Source organism: Ictalurus punctatus, chromosome 10 (genome assembly GCF_001660625.3).
Source record: "Ictalurus punctatus breed USDA103 chromosome 10, Coco_2.0, whole genome shotgun sequence".
Classification (NCBI taxonomy): Eukaryota; Metazoa; Chordata; class Actinopteri; order Siluriformes; family Ictaluridae; genus Ictalurus; species Ictalurus punctatus.
This window is the reverse complement of record NC_030425.2, coordinates 11,305,519-11,317,500: the sequence shown is the minus strand read 5'-3', so window position 1 is coordinate 11,317,500 and position 11,982 is coordinate 11,305,519. Positions and strand designations below refer to the sequence as shown.

The 11,982-nt window shown below is 37.9% G+C and overlaps 2 protein-coding genes across 7 annotated transcripts in view; both read left to right on the top strand.

Annotated features, from left to right (window-relative positions):
• anos1b (anosmin 1b) overlaps window positions 1-3,526 on the top strand; it is a 40,432-nt gene extending 36,906 nt beyond the window's left edge. Inside the window, exon 14 of the mRNA XM_017478830.3 lies at window positions 2,620-3,526. The gene's annotated coding sequence lies outside the window, so the exon portion shown is untranslated. The remainder of the gene's footprint in view (window positions 1-2,619) is intronic.
• Window positions 3,527-5,353: 1,827 nt separating this feature from the next.
• senp5 (SUMO specific peptidase 5) lies at window positions 5,354-11,885 on the top strand. Of its 6 annotated transcripts, none has more exons than XM_017478121.3 (11): window positions 5,354-5,614; window positions 6,218-6,301; window positions 6,387-7,278; window positions 7,370-7,475; window positions 7,552-7,699; window positions 7,799-7,846; window positions 7,952-8,029; window positions 8,619-8,756; window positions 9,594-9,677; window positions 10,033-10,083; window positions 10,550-11,885. In XM_017478121.3, exons 3-11 carry the CDS (start codon window positions 6,498-6,500, stop codon window positions 10,673-10,675), a joined length of 1,560 nt encoding a protein of 519 aa, XP_017333610.1. In that variant the 5' UTR covers window positions 5,354-5,614; window positions 6,218-6,301; window positions 6,387-6,497; the 3' UTR covers window positions 10,676-11,885. The 6 variants fall into 6 exon arrangements, with proteins under 6 accessions (XP_017333610.1, XP_017333608.1, XP_017333611.1 ...); XM_017478119.3 differs by having other exon boundaries at window positions 6,382-7,278; XM_017478122.3 differs by lacking the exon at window positions 6,218-6,301.
• Window positions 11,886-11,982: the final 97 nt, after the last annotated feature.

Below are 11,982 nucleotides of genomic sequence, written 5' to 3'. Positions count from 1 at the left end.
CCCTATGGTCTTAAGTAGCTGAGTGTATGTGAAGTAGTTAAGTAACCTATAGTTTACGTGATTTTTTTTTTTAAATGAAAAGTGTTGAGAGTAGCAAGAATTGCTCATACGTGAAGTTTTTTGTAAAAATTCACAGAAACTGTTGTGCATGAGAGCATTTAACTTGCCCACTACCTTTTCCATCACACGGTCAACAATTTCCTCACAAGTTAAGTTCATTAAAGTTAAAGATCCATGGCGTAAGTAAAACATGTTATGTTTATGATATTAATATTCTGGTAAATGATTTTATTAAGAATTATCTAATTATTCTGATAATTTTGTTACCGGTACAGAGCTAGGATCGGTGCTTGTTTTTTTTATTGTGTAATGTAGAATTGTCCCAAGTCCAGAAATCGAGTTGAGAATAAGAATGTTTCAGCCAACTGAGAACAGTTTGGATTTCAGTGTGAGAAGTTACTATTCCATTGGTGTATATACAAGCGGCGCACATTTGAGTGCATTGTCTGCTCTAACAAACCCATATTAAAGACATGAAGGACTTGTTAATGAGCTGATAAGTGGAGGCATGTGTCCTGGGGGAAAAAAAACCCCCAAAACACAAGCATGTGCTGTGTATCCCACAACTATTTCCACTCCTTACTTAAAAAGTAAAGCCTTGCCTGAGTGTTCGCGCAAGTGAAGATGCTAGTTTAATGAATAGCAAAACCATAATTACTTCTGAGCAGAGTAGAAGTCTGAAACTAGCCCAACGTCAACTCCAGATGGCGGAAAAGCCATTAGTAGCCGCCAAGGTTCCTCTAGATTTCTTTACTATAGCAAATGATACCACTTTGATCTACTCCAAAGCATGTTAACATGCAGACTGTAGAAACTGTGTGTGTGTGTGTGTGTGTGTGTGTGTGTGTGTGTGTGTGTGTGTGATGAAGGTAAGGATTAAACAGTGGAACCAGCTGGAAAACAAACTCTGTGATTGAACGTTCCTCAGAGCAGAGCGCAAAGCATGTGAATGTCATTAACATGATTATGATGAATAACCCAACTTCAAAGCCCAAGCTGTGCTGAAAGCAACAAGAAGCTTACCTTCCAAAATCAACACACGGTTACTCTGAGCTGTTCTTCATCAGAACTAGTATTAAAATAATAATAATAATAATAATAAAATAATAATAATAATAATAATGGGGGGCACAGTGGCTTAGTGGTTAGCCCATTTGCCTTGCGCTTCCAGGTTTTGGGGTTTTGAATCTGCCTCTGCCTTGTGTGTGCGGGAAGTTTGCATGTTCTCCCGGTGCTTCGGGGGTTTCCTCTGGGTACTCCGGTTTCCTCCCCGAATCCAAAGACATGCGTTGTAGGCTGATTGGCATGTGCAATATGTCCATAGTGTGAGAATGGGTGTGTGAATGGGTGTGCGATTAGTTGGCACCCATCCAGGGTGTCCCCCACCTTGTGCCCCGACTTCCCTGAGATAGGCTCCAGGTTCCCCGCGACCCTGTCTAGGATACACGGTACAGAAAATGGATTGATGGAAACCCCATGTTTGAAGAGATGTGGCATGGTTAATAACTTCCCTGTGAATTCACGGCTTCATCAAATCACCGTCAAGAACACTTAACTGAAAGAGGATGCGCAAAGCCCGCTATAAAACACTATTGTGCCTCGAGTCCCCTAGGATAGGCTCCAGGCTCCCCCTGACCCTGTGTAGGATAAGCAGTATGGAAAATGGACGGATTATTTTATTTTATTTATTTATCTATCTATCTATTTATTTATTAATTTATTTAACAATTTATGTAGCGCTTTCTTCAAACTCAAGGTTGCTTGGAATTCCAAAATTAAGCATGCAAAATGTCTATTTTGACATGATTTACTGAAATTTACATCTAGCTTTTAGGGGTGTAACAATACAGTGTATCATATCGTATCATTCAATATTAATAATACATTCAACAGCATGAATAATACAGTAGGCTAATAGTCATAAAATACCGTTATTTTACCGAAGGTAAATTCACACTCAGTAGCTTCCCTTTTATCTTGAATCTGCCATATCTTGAATGTGCCAAATAAGTGTACAATGTACCACACAAGTCTATGCATCTTCATTAACATCATCCTTCCGTGTCAAGCATTAAAACTAGACGAAAACATAAACCAATAATTCCTAGCTGAATATACAGTATGTTACTCGGTGGAGGAGAAAGTGCTTTCATAATCATGTCTAGGGCTAAAGAGAGTAGTGTGACATCGACAGCATGACTAGCTAACAGCAGTGCCGTGCTTCAAATATACTCCCTTGAGAGTCACACCAGTGAAAAGCTTGGCCAGAGAGCTAATGTTTATTTAACCATGTTTAATTTTGTCACATTCTTTATTTTTATTTTTTTACATGCTGCCAAGAGTCTGAATGGATCACGCAAACACTGTGTCATAATTTTATGTTTCAATTATTGTACTTTATAATGTACCCCTTTTATAATAAACCCCTATGGCACATATTCAGGCAATACCACAGACACCACAGTAACATACTGTATTGTGTTACAATACAAAGTTAGTCATTTTTTTTAGAATTGTTTCTCTGTTGCTTGCTAATATTAATTTACTTTTTTTTTCTAGTCTGTACAGTTCTGAAGTATCATCATAAACATCTGATCTCTCCAGTTCCCTTCAGAAAAGTGTGCTTCTTCAACCGGTATGCTTGGAGCCATGGTTATGTTGCATGATGCCAACATTTCAATTCTAAGTTTTTTTAAAAAATGTTTCAGTAACAGTAAAAAATGTTTTGTAAGTTAAATGTTCAGAGAGATTTGAAGCCTATATTATTTAAGTGTACTTTATCATGTAAAAATGTGTAGCACTGATGTATGTAGTGTGTAGTGAGAGATGTGTACTGCTTTTTTTTTTTGTTATCTTGCTAGTTCATGTATTAATTTTGTTTCATGTTTAATACTAATACCTTTCTGTTTCTGAATCCGAAACATTTTTGTGCTGTGCAACTAGAGTGCTAAATTATTTTTCAACATTTTTATCATCCGCTTACAGTCTAATGTAATCTTGAACTATTTATTGTGATGTGCTAAAAAAAAAGAAAAAGAAAAAAGGAAGTTGTCCATGATTCTGACATCTGTGCTTATATTTAGCTAAAAATTTCTTTCATTACATATGTCCCACACCAGGTATCAAATAGTTTTAAAAAATTACACAACACCTGGTTGAAGTTATGATTATAAAATTGAAGGCTTTGTTTGAATTACAGTAAAATGAACCCATATCAGGTTTATGGTTATTACACAAATTAATAATGCCTTACTTCAACAGTGCCAAAAAAAAAGTGTTATAAACAGTAATGTACAGCAATGGTATAATGCCACATGAACACTTGCATCAGTGTGGCATATACCATTTGTAATGAAATCATTTTATTCATTTTGTTCAGACATTGTTTCCATTGTACAAAAATGTTATGCTTTCTGTAAATATTGCACTTGTGTTGTTACAAATAAACATTTAAGTAAATTCATAATTTAGACTAGAAGAAAATTGTGTTGGTAAAGTCTTCAGCCAGACATAGCCTACAGTATATCAAATTATTTGAAAATTCACAATTATTTACATATATTTCCTTTAAAAAAAACAACAATTATTATCAGTTTACAAGATTGAAGATGGGGCACACAGTGGCTTAGTGATTAGCACGTTTGCCTCAAACCTCCAGGGTTGGGGGTTGGATTCCTGCCACTGCCCTGTGTGTGCGGAGTTTACATGTTCTCCCCACGCTTCAGGGGTTTCCGCCGGGTACTCCGGCTTCCTCCTCCAGGCCAAAGGCATGCATGGTAGACTGATTGGCATGTCTAAAGTGTCCATAGTGTATGAATAGGTGTGTGAATGTGATTGTGCCCTGCAATGGATTGGCACCCTGTTCAGGGTGTACCCTGCCTTGTGCCAAAATGTGTGTGTGTGTGTGTGTGTGTGTGTGTGTGTGTATATATATATATATATATATATATATATACATACATATATACATATATATATATATATATATATGTATGTATATATATATGTATATATATATATATGTATATATGTGTATATATATATATATATATGTGTATATATATATGTATATATATATATATATATATATATATATATATATATATATATATATATATATATATATATATATAAAATGGATGGATGGATGGAAGATTGAAGATTAAAAATCTGCACTTGAAAGTAGCATAGCTCAACTGCCAATGGTCCCTTTAAAACTTTAACGCAAAAAAATTAATGAATTGTTTCTGTTACGAACTGCTATTGGCCAAGTCCAATATAGTATACAAGTTTGACTCAATTGTTGAGTGATTTTTATGCTTCAATAAACACTCAAAATATCTGCATCTGTATTTGGATTTAAACCTATGGTCCATTAAATATGAACCCTACCACTATGCTCTCACTGAAAACTGCAGGGAGAAATTCCAGCATTGTCGACATGGTGTGAGAATTCTGGCTCTGTCAGTTTCTCAAGCTCACATCACTTGAGTTCATAACTGGCCTCAAATAGAGATGTGTGTTGGACTGTTTGTTTAATCCCACTAGTGCAGATATTAGTTTATTTGTACCTATCTGTGACATTTTACTACAGTTATTCTGCTTCCGGGCAGGCAGTTACTAAGGAGGCTGTAAATGGATCATGCAGTGCAGCATGTTAACGTTAAACCTCCTGCTACTCCTATTCATATCTGTATTTGTATCCATTTCGACACATTATCTGTTCATTCGGAATAATGTATTCGTATTTTGGTTATACACATACTTATAGACCCTACAATAAGATAATAAAAACAAGGACATAAGCAACACTAGTAATATAATGCATGTTTGCTCTAAACAGAAGTGGATACTACAGGATATATGACTATTGCTGGGTTGTTGTTTTTTGTAAGTTAAAAAAAAGAAGGAAAATACTGCAAATAAATAAATATTGCATAGAAAAGTTTTTAAATACGAAACATGCCTATGAACATTTTAATGTACAAGGTGAATGCATAAAGCAAGCATAGACGCTTTATAAAACATTCAGTTTTACATTATTTACAAGTGATAGGGAGGAAAATACATGTAGGTGATAGTACTGAATGTAGATGAAACCACAGACATGTAATTACATTTTTTTTTCATATAAATACATGTATTATTTATTTTTATACATTTATTTATATGTCTAAGGATGAAACTGCTACAACGAAGAGGAGGTAAAGCGCCTGGAAAGAAGAGGGAGAAATACGTCCTGTTCAGTAGAGGGAGACATTTCTAACGCGTTGATTAAAATGCGTGACGTAATCATTCTGCGACAGAGTCGGTTTACTATCGCGACGGAAAATCGTGATATAAACATACAAATGTAACGATTTGAATGCTACAGGCGCGAGTTGTCTCAGCAGCAATTTATATAGACACGTTTGTTCAAAGACACACGCACAAATGTAATCAAGTTGGTTAAGGCTTGTATACTGACGTTGCAGTTACATTTGAATACTCGGTAACGTTAGCAACCTTGTCCTCCATTTAGATACTTGAGCAGCTAGGCTAACTCGCAGTCAAGGTATGTTTTTGAATTCATTGTTTTCTCCTGGTTTTGCATGCACACGATCAGCCGAGTGATTTAACACGCACATGGCTAGTTCTTTCAGTCATATGGCAACGGGAGTGAATAACAACTACTCGCTGACTACTTAGCTAGCTAAACTGTAAACACTGGTGCACTAACATGGAAGCCTGCGATGCGTTCAGTCATACAAGCCAGTTCTGTTCAAGTGTTGTTCAGTGTACAAGACCTCGTGATTTAGTTTTAGTTAAAGTATTTTTTTACGCATTGTCTTTTAATGCTGGAGCTAACCAGGATTGTACGTGGAGATACGGAAAGTTTTCTCACAAGTTGGTGAGCGCTTTATCAGTAAAGAGGAGAGGAGAGGAGAGGAGAGGGGAGGGCAGGGCAGGGAAGGGGGTGGGGACGCTACAACCAAGTGACACATTTCATAATGGGCTCTTAACCTTTTCATTGAGATATTTATGTCATTGATGGAGTTTACATCTCTGATAAAGAATTAAGATCTACTCTTTTAAATCCATTGCGTAAGAATTGTAAGGTTGGACCATGTGATCTGAGAAATCACCTGCTGCTTATCACCATTTCCTCCTTTGTCAGGTTTTTGTATGAGTTAAGGGAGTGATTAATAATGGGTTGTGATTGCCGGCACTGCAGCGAAGTAAAATAAAGCTTTATGGACAGGTAGGGATGCCTGAACCCTATTTTTAGAAGCACTGAATTATATCTATCAGAGTGCTTCTTGCTTTATGTTTTCTTTGCAGTGCAGTTCCACTTTGAAATCCACGTTGGTGGAGCCCGAAGGTGGAGAGCTGCTAAAGCAGGCAAGCAGGCAAAGGCCAGCGGGGAGTCCCTGGAGGAATGGACATGATCCTTGGACATGAGAGTCCAAGTTCATAACAGCTCCGACCAGGCAAAGCCGGCACCAGCCGAGATGTCGGAGAATGGGCGCGCACGGAGGAAACGCGTGCCCAAGTTATGCGACTGCTGTGGGCCGAACACCAAACCTCATGCGCTGGGTCACGGGCCGGTCACGAAGAAACGCGGCCGCAGGAAGAAAGAGGTGGTGAACGAAGTGGAGGTGACGACTGACAACCATTTAAGTTCTGCATTCGTCGACCTAGCGTCGACACCAGACACCACGGACACCATGACTGTGTGCGGAATGCAACAAGTAACACTTCCTGAACCAGGCACACCAACACAGTGTGGGGAACAGATTATTCCTCTGGTTCTGCACAATGGCACTGCGGCCAGTCCAGAGAACAGTGAAAGCAATGATGCTGATTGCGCTCCACTCGGTGACTCAAAAGAGCCCAGTTCTGTCACGCACAGTACAACTCAAGCGAGTTTGGATTCACACTGTGATCCTACAGCACCTCTGGATTGCCTGCGTCGCAGTCCGACCTCACAAAATGACTGTATGGATAAATTCATACGTCCTGCTGCAGAGAGCAGCATCACTAAGGCAGATCAGCCCACAGACACTGATGCCATGGAAATTGAACACGCGGTGTATGCAGTTTATCTAAACACAAAGGCTTTATGGGACCACTGTTACTGCAAACGGCCTCACGTCGATGCAGAAGAAGAGCAAGCTAATATCTCACAGCCACCTTCAGCTGAAATCCAGCAGGAAGATGTTGTAGAACTCCTTCACGGTATGACTTTGTTCATCTGCAGCTCTCAAGATCTGACCTAGTGTATGATTTTGTTAACATCATCTTTTCTTTTGTTTTTTTCCACCCCCAGAATACCTCGAGCTTTTCTATGGGAAGTATGGGAGCTTCATTCCACTGAACGAGGAGGACATTCTTCAGTACCTGAACGAACACTTGAACGCTGACTTTAATGACCGGTACGTTCTCCTTTATTCACAGAGCAAAGTTGTTAAGTGTTGATTTTCTCACGACGCTGTATACATCCTCATACAGAAGGAAAATGATCAACAAAGAAGTGCTGAAGTACAAGGCCGGCTTGGCGTGCGCGTCGATGCATTTCTTTAAAGTGACCTACAACAAGCACACTCTGGCACTCGAAGACCTTTCAACACTTGAAGACCAAAACTGGGTCAATGACCAGGTAGGTCATGGAAATGCACCATTATCCATTTATGCATAAGAAACTGTAGGATGTTAATACATATAGCTTTATGATTTGTGTTTAAAAAATTTTTGACAGGTCATAAACATGTATGGTGAATTGATCATGGATGCTACAAACCACAAGGTATAACGAATGCACTGATGGAGTTGGAAGCATTTTGTGTTACATCATTCAGTCTTTTGGGACTGATTTGTTTACTGTTAATGAAAATATTTGACTTTTTTGTAGGTCCATTTCTTCAACAGTTTCTTTTACAAACAGCTTGTAGCAAAAGGCTATGAAGGAGTGAAGAGGTGGACAAAAAAGGTGAATGACCAGCACATGATGTTTCCTTTGCGATCAGGGTTGCCAGGCCTGTGGGAAAATTACTCCAATTCCAAATTTTTGAATCTTTCCCTCCCAAATCCTATTATGTTAAACCCAGGTATACTGACTGAAAAACGTGATCTCGGTGACTTTGACTGTAGCATCCTGATCTCCTGGGATTTTCACACACAACAGTCTCTAGCGTTTGAACAGAAAGGTGCATAAAAAAACATAAAAACCTCCAGTGAGCCAGATGAACCGAGACTGGTTTGAGATGACAGGAGCGCTTGAGTAACTCAAATAACTACTCTTTACAACTGTGGACTGTGTCAAACCTTGAGACAGATGGACTAGAACAGTAGAAGACCACATCAGGTTCCACTCCTGTCAAGGTTTGACTGGCCATTTTCTTCTCATCAACAAGGCAACTCGACTCTTAGACAGAACATGGACTCGCAGCAGCAAGTCAAACATCAGCCAGTACACAGGAAAAGTGTAGACCTGGCAACCCTTATTATTTTTTTATTGTCATGAATATTCATTTTCTTTTTCCTGTGTTTGTAATCTTGTCTTTCTTTCTGGCATATAGGTGGATGTGTTCTCTAAAAGATTGCTGCTGATTCCTCTCCACTTGGAGATCCACTGGTCCCTGATTACTGTGGACGTCCCCAAGCAAAACATAAACTTCTATGATTCCCAAGGAATATTGTTCAAGTTTGCTGTTGAAGTAAGGAATAAAACATGAATAGCTGGTCTGTTATGAGAAAAGGCAGCTTGTTATTTTTACCAAGAAAGCTCAAAGTTCTGAAGACCTTTCCATGGCAGTACTGACATTTTGAATACGTTTATTATTAGGTTTAGGTTATGTGGAGCATCTGTGATCCAAGTCCCGGTGAATTAGCCGTTACTATAGAAACGATAAAATTAGATATTAGAACGAGTTCATTAATATAAAACTGTGATTTTAATTGCAGGCAGCACTATTGTATTAAAAGTAGAGGTCGACCCGTGGTGGATTTTACCGATACTCATAACTAAGTGGCAGTACCTGCCGATAACAGATTATTCGACTGATAGTTTTTAAAATTCATACTGAATGAAAACATAACACTCAAAATAAAATATTGCTGAATTTTATTACAAAAATAAACAGTGCTGACTGTACCATGAAAATGTACTGTACTTTATAAAAACTTAAATACATCTTTAAATAAAAATTATAGTAAACAAAAGATATACATCCAAACTGAACCAAAAAGTAACACTCCAAATAACAAATAAAAATAGAGACAGCCAAAATGAATCAAAAAACACTTCAAATAACAACAAAATTTATCAGTGATCGTTTTTACTTCACCTCTAGAGGCTGCTCTCGTACCGCATAATGAAAGGGGACCCTTCTCAGCCACTTCTGTAACATACGCAACCGGGAAAAATTATCGGTGTGGATTATTTCCGATAACCGATAGTTCCAGTTATCAGTGCCGATTTAAGTGCCTCGAATTAAGTGTTAACAATGGTACTGTATTAGTTTGACTGAATGTAAATGTACTCTCTTTAACAGAACATTTTGAAATACATCATAGCGGAGGCAAAAGAAAAGAAGCACGCTGCTCTCCAAAAAGGCTGGAAGATGACTGTCAACAAGGTTTGTGTCAGTCGGCGCATCTGATTGTGTTGAATTTTGCATTAGTAGTTCTTGTTAACAGATTTGTAATGGGGTTGATTTTTATTCTTTGCTCATTTGCTGGTAGGCTTTTTGCTACAGAATAAATCCTGCATATCTCCTAGATTCTGCTGAGTTAAAAAAAAAAAAAAAAAAATCTAAATTGATGTATTGATCCATTTCTGCTTGATGGGCAGAAGGATGTAAAATCCAGCAGTTGAACTTGTAATTTATATCACATTCAAAGATGGATATGCATAGTGAGATCCTGTTCTGTACTTGTTAATATGATTTAGTGTCATACCATATTTTCATTGTATTTTTTTTTTCTTCGCAGGGTATTCCACAACAGAAGAATGATAATGACTGTGGAGTTTTTGTTCTGGAGGTAAGGTGTATGCTTTTAATTGTAGCATTTGGGATATTTGAACCCTTACTACAACGATATGGGAGACACCTGAAAACCATGCGTTTCTGCTTTTTCAGCTAAAGCAGTAGTCGGACCAAATAAAATGTGGAAGGTGAAAGATGCACTTTTGCTTCTGGTAGCAGTACTTTCACATTGCGCCAGCGTTATCTAGATGAAGTTTGTAAAAGAAGAGAGGATTTGCTCGTAATTAAGTAACGTACATGCCATACTGAGTTCTTACTTCGTGTACCTCTTTAAAAAATAAATAAAATGCTGTCTTGTCTCCCGATGTGCATTAGCGTCTAGCATTTTTGTAGAAACTTGTTTTTCCCTCTGCTGATGTAACACTGTATTACCCTCATGTCATATAAGTACCCTTCAGAAAACATGATAATTGTTTTCTCTGTGAACTTATGCACTTCCTGTTTACCTTTTTCTTCTGCAGTACTGCAAGTGCCTGGCATTTAAAGAACCATTGCAGTTCACACAAGAGGACATGCCTAAAGTGCGTAAAAGAATATATAAGGAACTCTGTGACTGCAAACTCACTGACTTACAAAAACAGGTCTAATATTAATGTTGTTCACTCATGTGCTGGTCAGTGGATTTTCTTTGTTGTTGTCGGTCATGATGGAAGAGGACATGCACTTCACGGTCGGTCATAAGTCTGGAGAGAATTCGTTGTTCCGGACAAGAAACTGTCTCGACAAGACTCGAGACGCCAAAACGTCAGGCTTCTGCACACGGTCAGTTTTACATCGTCCACAGATGACGTTAAATGTTGGCTATCGAAAAGGCTACTTTTAACAATCATGCGTGGCAACCTCAGAAAACAATCGAGTTTTCTTTTTGTACATTTCTTTGTCCTAAGCCTTTGCAGCTTGTTCAATCTTTTACCCATGTCCCAAACTATGTGGTTCGATCAGGTTCCTTTTCCACAAATATATGCAGTGTGTGATACACAGCATGTAACTTGAAGGATCTGTATTTTATATTCTTGATTGCATTCTATATGCAGTACAGGCAGAATTTGAACAAAAGGCAAGCTTTTAAAATGAATGTACTGTTAAAATGAAGAACAATGTTTGTTTTTTTTATTTTTCTTTCATTTCCCCACCGAACTTGACATCTAAACAACACTTCCTTTAAAGACTTTTATCTCAGACTGGCCATGCTTTACTAATGGGCCATATTCTTTCTCTTTCATACTCTTTGTTAGAAGCACTCTAGACACTTTCTTTAACGCTTTAATGTTTTTAAAAAAGCAACGTCATCCCGACATTTCCCGTAGCATGTAGCTGTAAGTTCTGTTTCAACTTCCATAGGGTGTTTTACGTTCACGGCAAACGTGGGTATGAAAGAATTAGGTACCTGACTGGGTCAAGTTTAGTTGTGGTTTGACGACTAAGCAAATTAAAACCATGTATGTAATTCAACCAGACAGAACAGCCTGGATTCATGAAGGCTCGTGTGTATACTCCCAGAACAGTGACAGGAACTATATTAACGATAGCCTTACACTTAAAAAAACAAAAAGCTTTACTGTGTGCGGAGCTGGTACAGTCATAATTCCAGCACAGTTCTTGTCCATTTATGACAGCCAGAATGACCAACAATTATAAGTAAATATGATTAGACATCAAATTGTGGGATACTGTATTTTCAGTTACTTGAAGTGTAACTACAAAATTTGACCTCAGTGAAATGCTTCTGTTTCCTTCTGTTTGACTACTATTTGTCATTATTTAAACAACCATATAAAACCATTATTGTTAACATTCTATGAGTCTTAACTCTTATTTCAATTAAGTGCAGGATCATTATTCCAGTCAGTACAAGAGTAATTTCATAGTGGGCAAAATATAATCATTAATCTTC

What these genes read in the sequence shown, in the direction of transcription:
- senp5 (XM_017478122.3), top strand. Translation starts at nt 6,498, where the DNA reads ATGAGAGTCCAAGTTCATAACAGCTCCGACCAGGCAAAGCCGGCACCA. An exon ending in TGTTGTAGAACTCCTTCACG is followed by an intron (nt 7,279 to 7,369) that starts GTATGACTTTGT and finishes TTCCACCCCCAG; the next exon opens with AATACCTCGAGCTTTTCTAT. An exon ending in GTGGAGTTTTTGTTCTGGAG is followed by an intron (nt 10,084 to 10,549) that starts GTAAGGTGTATG and finishes TTTCTTCTGCAG; the next exon opens with TACTGCAAGTGCCTGGCATT.